The sequence below is a fragment of the Pongo abelii genome, chromosome 6 (assembly GCF_028885655.2).
Source record: "Pongo abelii isolate AG06213 chromosome 6, NHGRI_mPonAbe1-v2.0_pri, whole genome shotgun sequence".
Lineage (NCBI taxonomy): Eukaryota > Metazoa > Chordata > Mammalia > Primates > Hominidae > Pongo > Pongo abelii.
The window spans coordinates 20119701-20139953 of NC_071991.2; the positions used below are offsets into that span (position 1 = coordinate 20119701).

Sequence of the window (20253 nt, forward strand, 5' to 3'; positions counted from 1 at the left end):
CCCTGAAGTGTTCCCAGGAAAAAGACTTTTGTGAATGTGCAGTAGAATATCATTTTTCCCAAATGCAAAAAAAAAATTGCTATGAGAAAAAAATGGGGAGATATTTCACTCCTCCAAACCCTAAAAAAGTAGTAGTTTTGATTCTTTGTTCGGGAACATATGTCGCTCAGCCCAGAGGAGATCTTCACGTGCCAAACAGAAGCTCAAGAATTCAGTCAAAAGTTAGTCTCAGACACATTTACTGTCAAACATAGTCTGAAAAAAAAAATTCTTACTCACCTGCCAGAATATGCTGTCTATCGTGTTTCCAAGAAAACCATCGCGACCTTCTGAAGACACCAGTTTGGGGCCAAGAATGGTCATGAATTCATCAAAATCCACCTGGCCATCCCCTGCAAGGAGAAGATGTAAATATGAGTTGCAAACAAGCTGAACTTGACCTACCGTACCGGATGCAATAAACACCTCTATGCTTTTCTTCTTGGCATGACCTCAATCAGTGAAGAAGAGCTGGTAACATTACTGAAAACTGTTCAATGTTCTTCAATGACTGAAGGTACCACAAGAAACTGCCAATTATTAGTACATCCAGCACCACATATTCCTAAACATCTGACAGTATTTCTAGCTAAATGTCCAACCATCACTTCCCACTTAACATGGCTATACCTCACCCCTGCTTCTCCTTTTACTCCAAATTGCCCAGTTGTACATGATGGAAGTGGCAGCTTCACCCCATCTCTTCCACCATCCTTGTCACCCACATATACATGTAGTCATCAAGCCTTCTTGATTTCACCTCTTAAGTATCTGTGGTTGCTGTATCTTCCTCATTACTCAATGGCTAGTTCTCTTTTCAACGATGAAGGTGAGAAAATCCTTCTAAGAATTAATGTTCCTACCTACAATTCTGTTATGAGTAGCACGGCTTTTACACTCTCACCTTCACAGTCTCTTCTATGCAGTTCTGAGTTTAATTCCCCAAGACCAAATCTGACCATGCTTTCTGTATTTGAACAGCACTTTTTTTTTTGTTTTTGAGATGGTGTCTTGCTCTGTTGCCCAGGCTGGAGTGCAATGGCATGATCTCGGCTCACTGCAACCTCCACTTCCTGGGTTCAAGTGATTCTCCTGCCTCAGCCTCCAGAGTAGCTGGGATTACAGGAGCAAGCCACCAAGCCCGGCTAATTTTTGTATTTTTAGTAGAGACGGGGTTTCACCATGTTGCCCAGGCTGGCCTCAAACTCCTGACCTCAAGTGATCTGCCTGCCTCGGCCTCCCAAAGTGCTGGGATTACAGGCGTGAGCCACCACATCCGGCCTGAACAGCACCTTTGACTGAAAATAGGGATACCACCTCAGCATAGCGTTCAAGCCTCACTATTTCTTTTGCATCAATTTGTCCCCAACCTTTGCATAAAATACAAGCTCCTTCACACTTCTGCGTGCATGTATATGCCTATCCCTCTGTCCGGGATGCCTTCCCTCACTTGTCTATCTAGTGAATTCTGTTTCTTTAAGATGGAGCTGAAATGCCATGTTCTCTTTTTGTTTTGTTCCTGATCTCATTAGGCAGAACTGGTTGAACTTTTTTTCTCTCTCTCTTACTAACTCCATGTGTACCTACTGTAGAATTTAAAACCATGTATCCCAGCCAGGCGCGGTGGCTCATGCCTGTAATCCCAGCACTTTGGAAGGCCGAGGTGGGTGGATCACCTGAGGTTAGGAGTTCGAGACCAGCCTGACCAACATGGTGAAACCCTGTCTCTACTAAAAGTACAAAATTAGCTGGGTGTGATGGTCCATGCCTGTAATCCCAGCTACTTGGGAGGCTGAGGCAGGAGAATCACTTGAATCTGGGAGGTGGAGGCTGCAGTGAGCCAAGATCGCACCACTGCACTCCACCCTGGGCAATAAGAGCAAGACTCCATCTCAAAAAAAAAAATAATAAAACAATAAAATAAAATAAAACTTTATATCCCAGTCACTGATTTGCATGCCTATCTCACAAGCAAAAGATTGTGAGTTCTGCAAGGTCAAGGACTTGGTCTGAAACATCTTTGTATATTGAACACCAAAGCAGGTGTTCAGTATGTACTTGTACAATGAATGAATGATGTCTCTTGCTCTTTCTTTCTTTGTTCAATTCAGCATCTGTTGGATCTTTCATGCTAGAGCTGACAGTAACCAGAAGGTGGACTTGAGCCAACTCAACAGACAAAAGCAAACCTTCAAGGCATTGTTGGGTCCTCCAGGAGTCATCAGTGTAGCATTCTACACCCTCTGAACTGCTCAAAAGGGCAACTCCATCAAGAGTTCACCACATCCCTATCTTGGCTGCAGCCAGCGCAGACAGCCAGGTGTCTGCACACAAGAGTTTGTCCAAATGCCCACACATAAATCAATGCCCTCTCAGAGTGCATTCACCTTCAAAGAATATTCATTCAAAACCTATTTCACAATGCCAAGCAGATGTGAGCATCAAGATGCCAATAATTCAGAACAGATTGTCCAGGAACAGATCCCAGCAGAGGTAAAACTTCCTAAAGGATTAGGGAGGCATGGCAAGTCAATGAGAAAGGGAGGATTTAACCACCAAATGACGAGGGGCAGTCAGTGGCCTCTGGAGAAGAAATCAATTTATCTCATCATTCAACAAGATAAATCTAAAATTTCACTCTTGCTGGTAATCATAAGAAAGCTAATTCAAGCAACGAGTTACCATCTTGCCTTCAAAATTATCAAATACTTCCAAAAGCACACTAGTCGATGCTGCCAGAAATACAGAGAGATCGCCTCTATAATGCATTCCTGGTGTACTTGTCGCAGATACAGACAGGAAGTACCAATCAAGATCCTGTAAAGTGCTGTTTCCTTTGGATCTAACAACGCACTTAACAAAATAGAGGGGGGCTGGGTGATGTGGCTCACACCTGTAATCCCAGCACTTTGGGAGGCCAAGGCGGGTGGATCACAAGGTCAGGAGTTCGAGACCAGCCTGGCCAACATGGTGAAACCCTGTCTCTACTAAAAATACAAAAATTAGCCGGGCCTGCTGGCAGGTGCCTGTAATCCCAGCTCTTCGGGAGGCTGAGGCAGGTGAATCGCTGAACCCAGGAGGCAGAGGTTGCAGTGAGCCGAGGTAAGACCATTGCACTCCAGCCTGGGCGACAGAGCGAGACTCTGTCTGGGGAATAAAAAAAAAAATAGAGAGGGGGTCTTGCTATGTTGCCCAGGCTGGTCTTGATCTCCTGGGCTCAAGTGATCCTCCTTCCTCAGCCTCCCAAAGTCCTGAGATTACAAGCATGACCTTAATAACTTCATTTTTAAAGAAAAAACAAAACAACATTTATCTTGAATACAGAACAAGATATTTGCCTACAGATAGATACTCAACCGGTATTTGTGAAAGTGAAAAGTAGAAAGCTAGAGGGAAAGGAGAATGGCCCAGTCTACCTAGAATTTGACACCTCTGAAAGCTAACTCCATGTGGCTCCATGTCTCGGAGAGACATGCTTATTACACATGTGCAGTAACTCTCTGCTCACCCCAAATCACCTCCACTGGTCACAAGTGGGGCTAGATGACCAAACAGTCTCGAACTAAACTATGCATTCTCAAGAGAGACAGTATCACTCACAATGGGGTGAAAATGGATTCTTAGGGAACAAGATAACATTAGCCAATGTTAGATATTACAATGGCTTGCGGCTCTTCTAGGGCTACAGTACATAATACACAGTGTATCTGTACAAAATTTCAAGGGGGTGGGACAACTAGAAAAATGCGTATCTGAAAAGGCTCTTGGGGGGTGCTTATTTAAAAAAAGAAGAGGAAGGTTAAGAAGCACTGGACTAGCAGATGCCCCAAGTACTGTGGTTCTTTTTCCTAGGTACTCCCTCTGGAATGTTGGTCTATCAGCAGTGGGCATCATCTCACTATCTGCACCCACAGTGAGGTCTAACTGTTCATTAGAGGCTTAGAAGCTCAAGGACATGGATCTATTTCTGCAAAGACGTCATGAGGGCCGGGTGCGGTGGCTCGTGCCTATAATCCTAGCACTTTGGGAGGCTGAGGAGGGTGGATCACTTAAGGCCAAGAGTTTGAGACCAGCTTGAGCAACATGGTGAAACCCCATCTCTATTAAAAATACACAAATTAGCCGGGTGTGGTGGTGGGCACCTGTAGTCTCAGCTACGTGGGACGCAGAGGCAGGAAAATCACTTGAGCCTGGGAGGCAGAGGTTGCAGTGGGCCAAGATGGCACCGCTGCACTCCAGCCTGGGTTGACAGAGTGAGACCCTGTCTCAAAACAAACAAACAAACAAAAACACACAAAAAATAAACAAACAAAAAAACACAGGAGACCTGATCTAAGATACGCCCACCAGGCTGGGCCACTTAAGCTGCTGACCGTGATATAATGGGCACCATTCTCTCCCACTTGGGAACCTCATAGTTTACAGGATGTGGCAAAAACCCATGCTTGCCAGCACCAGGAGAACGAGGCCGTCTTTGAACAGTGCACCTTCAAGGTAGCAAGAAGAACAGACCACCCACCTCTCTGAAACCTCGCCTCAGGGTGCAGGGAGCACAGCAGTTTGGAACTGGTGCATTTCACAGGTCCACATGGAGCTCTGGGCCAAATCATCACAGTACCAGGCAGTGCTCACAGATGGTGCACTTGGCTGGGAACTACAGACCACAAGCTGACAAGCAGAAACGATGCTTCTGAAACACATCTTGGTCCTGGCAAAGGGAGCAGCTCATTTGCTATTCCAAATTGTTGGCCAGAGAAGAAGCGATGGGGAAGGGCACTCAGGATCCTATGGGCAGGGCCAACTATGGCATGGAGTACACGTGACTTGGCAGAAGAGGTCCAGATCATGGAAATATTTGCCTCTAGTCATTTAGGAGAGGACATTTGGAATCCCAGATTGCCCAATATATGTTTTTCGCTTGTGATACTGTGATTTATAATAAGAAATGTATATTGGGCTAGGCGCAGTGGCTCATGCCTGTAATCCCAACACTTTGGGAGGCTGAGATGGGTGGGTCACTTGAGGTCAGGAGTTTGAGACCAGCCTGGCCAACATGGTGAAATCCCATGTCTACCAAAAATACAAAAATTAGCTGGGTGTGGTGGTGCACACCTGTAATCCCAGCTACTTGGTAGGCTGGTAGGCTGAGGCAGGAGAATCGCTTAAGTCTGGGAGATGGAGGTTGCAGTGAGCTGAGATCATGCCACTGGCCTCTAGCCTGGGTGAAAGAGCAAGACTCCGTCTCAAATATATATATACAGATAGACAGACAGACAGAGATATAGAAATCTTTGTCTCTGTTTCCTAGTACACAGCTCATAAAACACTGATAATTCCCTAAGTAATAGGGGTGCAAAGAGCATCTTTTGTTCTAATATTTGGTCTTTTTTCTTCTTCTTTTTTTTTAGAGACAGAGTCTCACTCTGTTGCCCAGGCTGGAGTGCAGTGGTGCGATCTCGGCTCACTGCAAGCTCCGCCTCCTGAGTTCACACCATTCTCCTGCCTCAGCCTCCTGAGTAGCTGGGACTACAGGTGCCCGCCACCATGCCCAGCTAATTTTTTGTATTTTTGGTAGAGACAGCGTTTCACTGTATTAGCCAGGATGGTCTCGATCTTCTGATCTCGTGATCTGCCCGCCTCGGCCTCCCAAAGTGCTGGGATTACACTGCACCTGGCCAATATTTGGTCTTTGACCCCAGTTCCTGGCCAGAACTCCTAAATCCTTTGGAATTTCCTGGGTGATAGGAATGTCTTTGGTTCTAATGAAGCACTTCTTGGTGGGCTTCCAGTGGAAGATGATCACCAGAAACACCAAACCATGATTAGAACCTTGGAAATTTCAGCGCCATCTCCCCAACCTCCAGAGAGGAAAGACGAGCTGAGGATTGGGTTCATAATCAATCATGCGTACATGATGAAACCTGCATAAAAATCCCTAATGTATGGGGTTCAGAGAGTTTTCAGGTTGGTGAACACATGGAGATGCTGGGAGGATGGAGCTCTCAGAGAAGGCGTGGAAGCTGCATGTACCACTCCCGTTACCTTACATCTCTCTGGCTTTCCCTGAGTTGTATTCTTTTCTAATAAACGGGTAATAATTAGTAAAGTGCTTTCCTGAGTTCTGTGAACTGCTCTAGTAAATGAATGAACCCAAGGAGGGAACCTCTGATTTGTGGTCAGACGCACAGGTGGCCACGTGGACTTTGAAATGGTGTCCTAAGCGGGAGCAATCTTGTGGGACTGAGCCCTTCACCTGAGGGACCTGATGCAAATGGCAATTGTCTCAACAGGTGCTCCTCAAATAATGCTAACTCCAGGTAGATAGTAACAGATAGTAAAAGAATTCAATTTAATTGTAGGACATACAGTCCAGTGTTTGCAGATAATTGGGGAATTGCTTGGTGAGGGAGAAAAACCCACACTTTGGTATATTTGGTCTTGAGCGTGAGAGTATTGGGAAAACAGTCTTCTCTTCTCATACACTCTCTTTTGTCACTCAATGAGCAAAGGGGGATGTCTCCAGGCCCATGGTTGGAGGAATAATCAGGGTAGGTCCCCATATCTCTAGCTGTCTCCTGATACTTCTCAGCTCTGGTTCCTAAGTATGTAACACAGCACATTTTCTGCAGACCTTCAGTAAATGAAGACTCTTCCCTCTAATCTACAATTCTATACCAACCCTACTGGTAACATAAAGGTTCTATTCAGATTTAGACTATGGAAATGACCTCTTTACCAGATTTTAATTTAACAGACAAACAGGGCTGGGAATACCCCACAAAAGTTATCAGCATTGTACCCAGAAGTCTGATCCCTATGCCCCCACACCCTCAATCTTAGGGGAACGGAGACAAATAGAATCTCAGAGGTAGGTTTTACACTAAGTCCCTAAAAACCATTCCCAAGCTGCCAGGCTGAAGCAAGGTCCAGGAAACCTGATAATCATAATAATATCTAACATTTACTGGACACACACAATGCGGTGGACATGGTTTTTAAAAATACCCACATATGATTGATTTTTTTTTCTCTTAGAGACAGGGTCTTGCTGTTACCTAGGCTGGAGTACAGTGGTGCTATCATAGCTCACTGCAGCCCCAAACTCCTGGGCTCATGCGATCCTCCTACCTCAGCTTCTGGAGTACCTGGAACTACAGGAGCATGCCATCACACTTGGCCAATCTTTTAAAATTTTTTCAGAGACAAGGTCTTGCTATGTTGCCCAGGCTGGCCTCAAGCAATCTACCTCCCACAGCCTCCCAAAGTGCTGGGACGTATACTAATTCATTCACGTCTTCCTGCTGCCCATTTGACAAATGAGAAAACTGAGGCTCGAAGAGGTTCAGTAGCTTGCAGAGGCTTTCACAGGGAGTAGAGCCGAGATTGCAGCCCCAGCAGTCTGCCTGTGCTTTTTGTGACCTTTCAAAAGGTCACTCACTGACATGGTCTGTCTGGATCACTGTCTCCTGATCCCGGCTTTTCTTACCAAGGGAGTGCTATGGCAACCAGGTACACAGAGTCAAACTGAAATCTAAATGGCTCCCTGTGGTCTAGCTCTTGCATCTCAGGTCAGCCACCAGAGGCCATTCTTCATCATTTCAGAGAGTGATAATAAATAATAGGAACTACTTATTTAACACTTGCTATGTGCCAGGCCCTGAGCTCAGGGCTTTACATGTATCCCCTATTGAATTCCATGCCAACACTATAAACAGGTTCTCCTTCCACATTTTATCAATGAGAAAACTTAGAAAAAAAAGAGGTTAAAAATAACTATATCAAGGCCATGCAGCTACCATGAGGCAAAGTGGGGGGCTCAGCTCAGAATCTTAATTGTTTTGTTTTCTGTTTTTCTAGAGACAGGATCTCACTCTGTCACCCAGAAGTGCAGTGGTGCAATCATAGCTCACTGCAGCTTTGAACTCCTGGGTTCGAGTGATCCTCCCACCTCAGCCTCACAAGTAGCTAGGACCACAGTTACGTGCCACCACACCTGGCTGATTTTTTTTTTCTTTTCTTTTTTTTTTTTTTTTTTTGAGACAGAGACTCGCTCTGTCATCCAGGCTGAAGCGCAATGGCATGATCTTGGCTGATCACAACCTCCGCCTTCCGGGTTCAAGCGATTCTCCTGCCTCAGCCTCCCGAGTAGCTGTGATTACAGGCACCCGCCACCATGCCCGGCTCATTTTTGTATTTTTAGTAGAGGCAGGGTTTTGCCATGTTGGCCAGGCTGGTCTCAAACTCCTGACTTCAGGTGATCTGTCTACCTTCCTTGGCCTCCCAAAGTGCTGGGATTACAGGCATGAGCCACCACACCTGGCTCCTGGCTTTTTTTTTTTTTTTTTTTTGAGACAGAGTCTCACTCTGTCACCCAGGCTGGAGTGCAGTGGCGCGATCTCAACCCACTGCAAGCTCCGCCTCCTGGGTTCACGCCATTCTCCTGCCTCAGCCTCCTAAGTAGCTGGGACTACAGGCGCCCACCATTGTGCCTGGCTAATTTTTTGTGTTTTTAGCAGAGATGGGGTTTCACCATGGTCTCGATCTCCTGACCTCATGATCTGCCCACCTCGGCCTCCCAAAGTGCTGGGATTACAGGCATGAGCCACTGCGCCCGGCCGCTCCTGGCTAATTTTTAAATTTTTTGTAGAGACAGGGTCTCACTATGTTGCCCAGGCTAGTCTTGAACGTCTGGCCTCAAGTGATCCTTCCACCTCAGCCTCCCAAAGCACTGGGATTACAAGCGTGATCCACTGCACCCGACCAGAACCCTGGTATTAACCCCCATATTGTACTGCCTTCCCTTGATATCAGAGACTCCAGCTCTTGGTCCTGGCATAGGATCACAGGATCTCAAGCTCTTTTCAAAGCTTGAGAGTTATAGTGTGTTTTCCTATCTGGGCGTTTAGGAAGAAAGTTAGTGGGAAATTGGGAGAGATGGCTATCAGGAGCTTTAATGCAAATGGCAATTGTCAAAACAGATGCTCCTCAAATCGCCTCTTTGTCTGCAGTCAGGATCTTAGTAATTCTCTATGGGTGCTCCATTCCCAGGGAGGGGATACAGGTCGTTCACATAGAACCCTGCACATGTCTGAAGCCTCTTCCACCAGAAAAGAACTGGTCTGATGAACAAAACCTGTTCAGGCCCTGCAGGGTCCCATCAAAATGCCATTAAGGAATCATATGCCCCCAAAAGACAATGGTGACTCTCTTCCCAGATCTGCAACCTTTCGTGGAATGCAGGAGGTCCTAAAAGCAAAAGCTTTGATTAAATTCTTTTATGACTCTTGAATGAGCAAGTAGCTGCAGAAAGAAAGAATGTAATTCACTCCGACCAGGCCTCATTTTCCCTTCTCTAGCTTCCAAATATCATGATCCACTTAGCAAGAAGGACAGAAAGCTAACCTGCCAAGGACTGCGTCTCGTGGTTTCCCACTGCTATGTGAGTCAAAGTAATGAACTTGAACTAGGGCAGGAAGCTGCAGGAGTGCCAGGACTGTACAACATTCATTAAGACCAACCAGCCGAAATTCTCATAAGGAGGTAAAATAATCCTAAAAAAAATCACTGCAAAATAAAAGGGAGGAGAGGAATATACAGGAAAAGTGGGTGGGTTTCAAAGGGTAACAAGGAGACAGGAAAAAATGTCTATCTGAGACTCCATTCAAATTAGTTGACGAAATCGCCAAAGCATAAGGCGCAGCTTAGCTTCCAGGGGCTTGCAATCCATTACCCAAGGCAGAATGAAGGGAGTGCTGTAATTGACCTAAAAGCATTGTGCTAAGGCAGGACAAAGTCAGGAACGCAGGGTCCAGACAGGTCATTCTCCATGATTTTGCAGTGAACCTTTAAAAGAGGGAAGGATTCTAACGAATTGCAAAGGAAGATAAGCTGAGTGGCCTGAGCAATGGTGAGGATGCTAGGAAGGAGGGAAGGTGACCTACCACCCTTCATGCTGGATAGAGGATCCCCATAGGAAGAGAGTAGGACAAGCTGGGCCCAGGTCAACGCAGGCTGAGGGGCTCATCTTCGATGCAGAGTCAGTAGAACCTGCCCAGGCTTGGGTATGAGAGCACCAGACCTTTGCTCACCAAAGATCAATGTGGGGACAGTATGAAGGTTGGACTGGATGGGGTAGAGCTGACTGGGGAAGAGGTCTTAGTTAAGACAACAGAGAAGGCAGCCAGTGTGGAGGATGGGGATTGGAGAAGACTGGATACAAGAAAAGAGCATTTCAGATGGAACTGATGAGACATGGCAACTGACTGGAAGGCCAGAAGGGTAGGAGGCAAGAGTGATGCTGAGGTGTCTAGTTTGCGACACCAAATGGACCATGAAACTAATTAGGAACAACAGGCAGGGCGCGGTGGCTCATGCCTGTATTCCCAGCACTTTGGGAGGCCGAGGTGGGTGGATCACGAGGTCAGGAGATCGAGACCATCCTGGCTAACACGGTGGAACCCCGTTTCTACTAAAAATACAAAAAAATTAGCCAGGCGTGGTGGCGGGCACCTGTAGTCCCAGCTACTGGGGAGGCTGAGGCAGGAGAATGGTGTGAACCCAAGAGGCAGAGCTTGCAGTGAGCTGAGATCACGCCACTGCACTCCAGCCTGGGCGACAGAGTGAGACTCTGTCTCAAAAAAAAAGAAAAAGAAACTAGGAAGAACAAAGAAGTCAGGAGGAGGACGTACTAGGGAAATGCTGGTTTCGAGGTGCAGGCAGGATGGTGTCAGGGAGTGCCTAACAGCTAAAAAATGTGGATTTAAAAGTCTCCAGGATGTGCCTGGGAACGGTGGCTCAAGCCTGTAATCTCAATGTTTAGGGAGGCCGATCAGACAGATCACTTGTGGCTAGGAGTTCGAGACCAGCCTGGCCAAGACGGCAAACCCCATCTCTACTAAAACACACAAATTAGCCAGGCATGGTGGTTCATGGCTGTAATTCCAGCTACTCAGGACGCTGAGGCATGAGAATCACTTGAACCTGGGAGGCGGAGATTGTGGTGAGCTGTGATCATGCCACTGCACTTCAGCCTGGGCGACAGAATGACAGAGTGAGACTCTGTCTTAAAAATAAAAAAAAAAAAGTCTCCAGGATCTATGGTAAGATCCCTAAGATCTTCAAGACAGCTTCTCAAGTTGAAGAAGCAAGGTATAGAACTGTATTTTAGTATGCTACAATTTGGTTAAAAAAATGGGGAGGTCAAGGAGAATATACAGTCTGATTTCTCTGCATTAAGTATTTATATAAAAATATCCAGACATGTACCCACTCCCCAAAAACTAATAATAGCAATTTATTCATTGGCACGTCTGGCAGGTGGGGCACAGGAATAGCAGAGCATGTTCTCATGACAGCTCCCTTTTTTTTCTTTTAGTAAAATATACATAATATAAAATTTACCATCACAACCATTTTTAGGTGTGTAGGCTAGTATCAAATGCATTCATAATGTTGTGTAACCATTACCACCACTATCCATCCTCTGAATTCTTTCCTTCTTGCAAAACTGAAACCCCCACCCATGAAACCATAGTTCTTCATTCCCCCTACCCTCCAGCCCCTGACGGCCACCATTCTACTTTCTTTCTCAGATTTTGACTACTCCAAGTATCTCATGCAAGTAGAATCATGTCCTTTTTGTGTCTGGCTTATTTCATGCATAAAGTCCTCAAGGTTCATCCATGTTGTAGCATAGGCCAACACTTCCTTCCTTTTTTAGACTAATAAGGAGGAACTTACTTCTGTCATTTTCCTATTTGTTTCCACATGCCTTAAAGCTTTTGGTCCCTCATTTCCTGCATTGCTGTCTTCTTTTGTGTGTAGTTGATCTTTTTGTAGTGAAATATTTAAATTCCTTTTTCATTTCCTTTTTGTGTATATTTTATATCTATTTCCTTTGTAGTTACCATGGGGATTACATTTAATATACTAAAGTTATACACTCTAATTTGGATTTATACCAGCTTAACTGCAATAACATACAAAAATACTACTCCTTTACATTTCCATTCCCACTCCTTTCAATTGTTGATGTCACAAAATTACCTCTTTATACATTACATGGCCAAAACCACAAACTAGTAATTTTTGAAAATGCATTAATGTCTTAAATTATGTAGAAAACAAAATGTAGAGTTACAAACCAATGTTACAATAATATTAGCTTTTATAATTGCCCACATAATTGCACCTTTATTGTGATCTTTATTGCTTCATACAGCTTCAAGTTACTGTCTAGTGTCCGTAAATTTCAGCCTGAAGGACTCCCCTTAGCATCTGTTGCAGGGCAAATCTAGTCATAACAAACTCCCTCAGATTTTGTTTATCTAAGAATGTCTTAATTTCTCCCTCACCTTTGAAGGACAGTTTTGCTGGATATTGGATTCTTGATTGACAGGTATTTTTTTCTTTTATCATTTTGAATATATCAGCCCACTGTCTTCTGGCATCCAGAGTTTCTGGTAAGAAACATGCTGACAGTCTTATTGATGATCTCATATGTGATGAGACACCTCTCTCGTACGGCTACTAAGATTCTCTCTTTGTCTTTGTCTTTTGAAAGTTGATAATGTGTCTTGCTGTGGGTCTCTTTGAGTTCATCTTACCTGGACATTGTCAATCTCCTTGAATGTTTATATTAGTATTTTTCATCAAATTTAGGAAGTTTTCAACCATTCTTTCTTCAAATATTCCCTCTACTCCCTCCTCTATCTTCTCTTCCTCCAGGACTCCCATAATAGGTCAATTGGTCCACTTGATGTTGTCCCACAGATTCCTTAGGTTTTGTTCACGTTCCTTCAATCTGTTTTCTTTCATTTCCCCAGTCTTGGTAATTTCCTTTGTCCTATCTTCAAGTTTACTGATTCTTCCTTCTGCCTGTTTGAACCCCTCTAGTGAATTTTTCATTTCCATCATTATACTTTTCGGCTTTAGAATTTCTCTGTTTCATTTTAGGTTTTCTATCTCTTTACTGATATTTCAACTTACTTCAAAATTATTTTCTTGACTTTCTCAATGTCTTTCTTTATTCTTTGTGTATTAGATCTGCTATCAGGTCTTTTTCAGGAACAGCTTGTTTTTTTTTTTTTCCTTTGAATGGGCCATTCTTTCCTGTTTCTTTAATGCTTTGTGATTTTTTTTGCTGAAAACTGGATATGTTAATGTAATAAGTGGTATCTCTGGAAATCAGATTCTCCCCTCTCCCAAGGATTTATTTTTTGTTATTATTTTTGTCACTTTTTGTTTTCATTTACTTGCATTGTTTTAGTTTTTGTTTACTGTTTTGGTTGTTGCCCAGGCTGGAGTGCAGTGGTGTGATCACAGCTCACTGTAAACTCAAACTCCTGGCCTCAAGCCATCCTCCCAAAGTGCTAGGAGCTAGGACTATAGGTGTGAGCCACCCTGCCTAGCCTTAAATATCTTTTCATAATTTTTTTTTTTTTTTGAGATGCAGTCTCGTGCTGTCACCCAGGCTGGCGTGCAATGGCGCAATCTCGGCTCACTGCAAGTCCCACCCTCCTGGGTTCATGCCATTATCCTGCCTCAGCCTCCTGAGTAGCTGGGACCACAGGTGCCTGCTACCACCCCAGCTAATTTTTTTGTATTTTTAGTAGAGATGGGGTTTCACTGTGTTAGCCAGGATGGTCTCGATCTCCTGACCTCGTGATCCACCCGCCTCGGCCTCCCAAAGTGCTGGGATTACAGGTGTGAGCCACCGTGCCCAGCCTCTTTTCATAATTTTTGATATTTAAACCGTATCATTTATTACCTGTTTAAAAAATAAATAAAATGTAAAGACTAAACAATGAATTCAGTTGTTTGTATCCAGCCAGATGAACTCATCAAGGTCCAGAGGAAGGAAACACTGCAATCATCAGTGACCAGAACACAGATCCCTGATATTTGGAGGACAGGATGTTTTTATTTAACCTAGTGCTTGGAAACTGTGTGCAAGCTACTCCGGGAATGCATACACAGCTTCCTGAAACACCAGTACAGGGTTGTGGGTGGGGAATGGGGAGCTGCCTTTACCACCCAAGGCTGAATATCTTGTCTCTATGCCAATGATCAATCTGACTAAACTGAATGTCTTCTCAGGTCTTTTCTGTGCCTGTACAGTTCCCTGGGCCTGTGTAGTCACTTTCTAGTGCTCCTTGTAGAGGCAATTGCTTTTGAATGTCCTACTCCTTAATGTCTGGCTCCCCACAGGGAGAAAATAAAAGTGGAGAAGTTGGGGAAGGCGAGATGGAGGGACACGACACGGGACTTTAAAATCCCCTGAAAGCAACTTCAACCAGAGGGGAAGGGGCTTGCAATAGGGGGCCAAGTGCACCACCAATGGCTTCCAGCCTCTCTGTCTCCACCTCTGTAGTGAGAACCACTGATCAGTGATCAGAAAACAGGTCCCTGATATTTGGAGAACAGGATGTTTTTATTTAACCGAGTCTCGCAAATTGTGTGCAAGCTATTCCTGGAATGCATACACAGCTTCCTGGAACACAAGTACAGTGTTGTAGGTGGGGAATGGGGAGCTGCCTTTACCCCACCCCCAAAGCTTCTCCTGGAAGTTTCAAGCCTCCATGGACTCCAGAATTCCCATTCCATCAGCATGGCAAAAACTGCAATTACTTTTGCTCCAACCTAGTATCTATTTTTTTTTTCTTTTTTGAGATAGGGCCTTGTTCTGTCACCCAGGCTGGAGTGCAGTGGTGTGATCGCAGCTCACTGTAACTTTGAACTCCTGACCTCAAGCCACCCTCCCACCTCAGCCTCCTAGAGTGCTAGTGTCAGAGGTGTTTGAACCAGAACAACTCCATCTTGAATAGGAGCTGGGTAGAATAGGCTGAACCCTCTGTGCTGCATTTCCAGATGGTTAGGCGTTCTAAGTCACAGGATGAAATAGGAGGTTGGCACAAGATACAGGTCATAAAGATCTTTAAAACAGATTGCAGTAAAGAAACCAGCCAAAGCCCACCAAAACCAAGATGGCAACGAGAGTGACCTCTGGTCCTCCTCACTGCTAGATTCCCACCAGCGCCATGACAGTTTACAAATGCCATGACAACATCAAGAAGTTACCCTATGTGGTCTAAAAAGGGGAGGCATAAATAATCCACCCCTGGTTTAGCATATCATCAAGAAATAACCATAAAAATGGGCAACCAGCAGCCCTCATGGCTGCTCTGCCTATGGCGTAGCCGTTCTTTTATTCCTTTACTTTCCTAAGAAACTTGCTTTCACTTTACTCTATGGACTCACCCCACAATCTTTCTTGCGTGAGATCAAAGAACCATCTCTTGGGGTCTGGATCAGGACCCCTTTCCTGTAACACTAGGAGCTAGAAGTACACTAGGAGCTAGAAGTACAGGCGTGAGTCACCCTGCCTAGCCTTAAATATCTTTTCACAATTTTTGATATTTGAACCATATGACTTTTTACCTGTTCAAAAAGTAAATAAAATTTAAAAATTAAACAGTGAATTCAGTTATTTGTATCTAGCCAGATGAACTCATCAAGAGCAAAGGAAGGAAAAGAGCAAGGCAGAAAAGAGAAGAGGACTAAGCAAAGGGCTTGAGGAGCAGCTATGCAGGTGGCGTGTTGGATGGGCTAGACTCCATAGGATGCAAGCAAGAACACTTTGCTCTTTATCACAACTCCCTGTTCAAGCTTCCCTATCTCATATCTTTACCTGGAGAGAGCACTGGGCTGGTCCCATTGCTTTGTTATAGACTCCTAAGGAATCAAAAGTCATCCAGTAACTTTTAGATAATAAAAGATCCCGTGCAGGCTACTAATCACATAACTACAGACTTCCCTCCTTTGAAAGAAAACACCTTCCCTCTTTTGACTTGGGCTTGACCCAGGCTAGTAAACCTAGAGTGGGGAAGAGGAACAGATCAGGGTCTCCCCCACCACCACCACTCTTATTGAGTCCACCTCCTTCCCCACTGTGCAGCTGTGGTTTCTAGCCATACCATAGTTGGATAGGCTTAGGAGGAGGAGTAAGGGAAAAGGGGGCCCAGGCCTCTCCCTCTTTTGGCTACTGAAAATGTCCTCTGGGCTTCTGAAGGTCTCTCCCTCCTCTGGGGCAACATTAGCACTCTAGGAGGTCCTCAAGACACCCCCAAGCAGGCTCCTCCATTGCCCCATGTGTCACTGAGATGGCAGCTCTTCCAAAGGCAGCCCTCTCCTGCTCTGCTTGGTTACTAAACTCAACAGCAGCTCCAGCCCCAGCCCAGGCCTTTAAACTTTTTGCAGGTGGCTGAAACATAAGCTGCCTGTATGCTTTATACTGCAGCAATCACAAGTCAATCTCTACAAATGGCCCTTAGGAAACACCTTTAGCTCAAATTGAATGAGAAAACACCCCTCCCCCACCCTGAGAATGTTAGGAAAAAATTCAACTATTTCCCAAAGAAATTCTTTTGCCTAATCCTTTAATGTCAACCTCTTAAAAAGTGTTATGAGGCTGGGCATGGGTGGTTCATGCTTGTAATCTCAGCACTTTTGGAGGCTGAGGCAGGAGGATCCCTTGATCCCAGGAGTTTGAGACCTGCCTGGGGAACATAGTGAGAGCTCATCCCTACAAAAATTACAATAAAAAAAAAATAGCCAGCCGTGATGGTGTGTGCTTTTAGTCCCAGCTACTCAGAAGGCTGAGACAGGAAGATCGCTTGATCCTGGGAAGTCGTGGCTGTAGTGAGCTATGATCATGCCACTGCACCCCAGTTTGGGCAAAAGAGCAACACCCTGTCTCAAAAAATAAATTAATTAAATACAGTTGAATTAAATTTAAAAAGTGTTATGGACTGAATTGGGTCCCATCAAAGTTGATAGGTTAATTCCCAATATGGTTGTATTTGGAGACAAGGCCTTTAAAGAAGAAATTAAGGTTAAATTGTCTCATAACTATGGAGCCCTAATCCATATGCACACATGCACAGAGAAAATGTCCAAGTGAGGGCACTGAGAAAACGTGGCCATGTGCAAACCAAGGAGAGAGGCCTCAGTAGAAACCAACCCAACCAGCATCTTGAGGTTGGGCTTCCAGCCTTCAGAACTGCAAAAAGTGGCCATGTGCAAGACAAGAAGAGAGGCTTCAGTAGAAACCAACCCAACCATCATCTTGAGGTTGGGCTTTCAGCCTTCAAAACTACAAAAAAAATAAACAAATTTCTGCTGATGAAGCCACCAGGTCTGTAGTATCTTGGTGTAGCAGCCCAAGCACACTGATACATAGAGAAGAACAATGGGATAATGGCAGCAGAGCTGATGCCATCTTAGCTTGGGGGTGGTCTAGCATGTACTTCTAGGAGGAAAACTTGGCATCTACTGTATTATTCTTCAGCTTTACGGCCTAAAATTGAGGCAAAAGAGTGCCCTTTTTATATCCTATTATATTCTACGTAAGAGGTAGGAGACAAAGGACAATGGGAACAAAATAGTCTGAGAACAGAACCAAGAGGGAGGCATGTGCCTGAGAGATCAAGGGACACCTCCAATCAAGGGCAGGTGGTTAGTCTCTAGTAATGTTCAATGCCACAGAGGGCCAAGTAGGATGAAGACTGAGAAAGGGACACTGTGGGGCTGATTACTGGAGTGAGGGGATGGGGGTGTGATATATTTTGGCTGTGTCCCCACCCAAATTTTTCTTTTTTTTTTTTTTTGAGACAGCATCTGGCTCTGTTGCCCAGGCTAGAATGCAGTGGTACGATCTCGGTTCACTGCAACCTCTGCCTCCTGGATTCAAGTAATTCTCCTGCCTCAGCCTCCCAGCCACCATGCTTGGCTAATTTTTGTATTTTTAGTAGAGACAGGGTTTCATCATGTTGGCCAGGCTGGTCTTGAACTCCTGACCTCAGGTGATCTGCCCACCTCAGCCTCCCAAAGTGTCAGGATTACAGGTGTGAGCCACCACACCTGGCACAAATCTCATCTTGAATTGTAGCTCCCGTAATTCCCACATGTCATGGGAGGCACCCAGTGGGAGGTAATTGGATCATGGGGGTGGGTCTTTCTTGTGCTGTTCTCAAGACACTGAATAAGTCTCATGAGATCTGATGATCCGATAAAGGGGAGTTCCCCTGCACATGGCCTCTCCTTCTTTGCCTGCCATCATGTAAGACGTGGCTTTGCTCCTCCTTGCCTTCTGCCATGATTGTGAGGCCTCCCCAGCCATGTGGAACTATGAGTCCATTAAAGCTATTTCTTTTATAAATTATCTAGTCTCAGGTATGTCTTTATTAGCAGCATGAGAACACACTAATACAGAGTAGCAAGGTGGCAAAAACCATGTTCTTTTCCTGACAGTAGCACCAGAATTTTTATAAAAGGGACTTAGGAGTAGCAACTGGGTTTGAGGGGGACTGCAGGCTTTCAGATGGGTTATGCATTGGAGGTATCTCATGTTAGGTGGGTGGGCCATGTGTTGGAGGGACCCCCAAGACCCATTACCATGTTCAATAGTTTGGTACAAGTCCTCCCAAGACTGAGCATACAGTTGTATGCGTAGCTGTAACTTATTATGGAGAAAGAATACAACACACAATCTTCTAAAGGATCCAGAGTGTGGGGCAAAATCTAGAGAAAACCAGGCTCAAGATTTCAGAATCATCTCCCAGTGGCATCCACAGGACATGCTTCACTCTCCTAACAATGAGTAGCGGCAATAGATGTGAAATGCTGCTCACCAGAAAAGTTCATTGGAGAATGAATGTCCAAGGTTTTCGTTGGGGGCTGGTCATGCAGGCACTCTCTGCCGGGCATGTACTCAAATTCAAGACTCTCAAACAGGGGCAGGAGCGTGGATCACACGTATAATCCCAGCACTTTGGGAGGCTGAGGCTGCAGGATTGCTTGAGGCCAGCAGGTTGAGGCTGCAGTGAACTCTGATTGTGTCACTGCACTCCAGCCTGGGCAACAGAGTGAGACTTTACCTCTTAAAAATAAATAAATAAGACTCCCAAAAGGAAAATGGGTGCTTAGCATAAGCCATATTGTTTGAACAAACAGTTTGGCTATGATGAACCACTCTTAAAAGTTTTAGGAATGGTGGGACCCCTCCAAAACTCCAATTTTCCAGAAACCAGCTAAGGGCCAACCTTGCAAGTGTGCCATCCTAAGGATATCTTGCTAGGCCAACACTTCTGCACACACCCCCACTCTCATTCTCAGTTCCTGAGTCATTCAGCCAAGGCCACAAAAATTTATAGAAATAAACATTTCGACCTAGAGCAGGAATAGATGCATGGCTTCTCGTGGTTCAGAGGCCCTAATATAGATCTTGCAGCTGCTGGTGACACAAGGTAGGGTCCTTCCAGATCTGGGATGTTTAACTCTGTGCAGTGCAAGGGTGCTGCTGTTATTCTGAAAGAACTAGCACAGTCTTGTCATTCTCTTGCTTCTGTTCATGGAATTTTACATTCAGCAGGCTCTCCTGGTTCTTGAACTACCTTATTCTCACACAGCTGGTCAAAGTAAAACAAAGGTCTGGACAACCCAGAGAGGTTCATTGCCTTCAGCAGTCCAGAACCCCCAGGAAGCCCATTTCCCAGGGAAGTAGAACAAGAAGCACAAAGTTTTTATATGTATTACATAATGCAGAACAATAAAAATAGAAAAAAAATGCTTTTATGCACATTTTACGTTAGAATGAAAAATATCAGTTAACCACAGCAGAGTCGGAAAATCAAGCCAGGCATGGTGGCTCATGCCTATAATCCCAATAAGTTGGGAGGCTGAGCCGGGAGGATCACTTAAGGCCAGGAGTTTGAAACCAGCTTGGACAACATAGCCAGACCTCATCTTTACAAAAAATAAAAAAAACTTAGCCAGGCGTGATGTCACTATGCTTTGGTCCCAGCCACTCTGGAGGTCGAGGCAGAAGGATCGCTTGAGCCCAGGAGTTTCAGGCTGCAGTTGTCCAGTCTAGAGAACAGAGTGAGACCCTGTCTCTTAAATAAAAAAGAGGTAAAGGGCTTGTTGTATTAGTTCGTTTTCATGCTGCTGATAAAGACATACCTGAGACTGGGCAATTTACAAAAGAAAGAAGTTTAACTGGACTTACAGTTCCACATGGCTGGGGAGGCCTCACAATCATGGCAGAAGGCAAAGGAGGAGCAAGTTACACGGATGGCAGCAGGCAAAGAGAGAGAGCTTGTGCAGATGAACACCTCTTTTTAAAACCATCAGATCTTGTGAGACTTATTCACCGTC

The 20253-nt window shown here is 44.9% G+C and overlaps 1 protein-coding gene across 5 annotated transcripts in view; it reads right to left on the reverse strand.

The window, feature by feature from the left end:
* The window catches only part of CALN1 (calneuron 1), a 625214-nt gene that overhangs the window by 245820 nt on the left and 359141 nt on the right, over nucleotides 1-20253 (reverse strand). For all 5 annotated transcript variants that reach the window (XM_054560450.2, XM_024250404.3, XM_024250405.2 and 2 more), the window contains one exon: nucleotides 280-392. In XM_054560450.2, the coding sequence (XP_054416425.1) occupies nucleotides 280-392 (113 nt within the window). The remainder of the gene's footprint in view (nucleotides 1-279; nucleotides 393-20253) is intronic.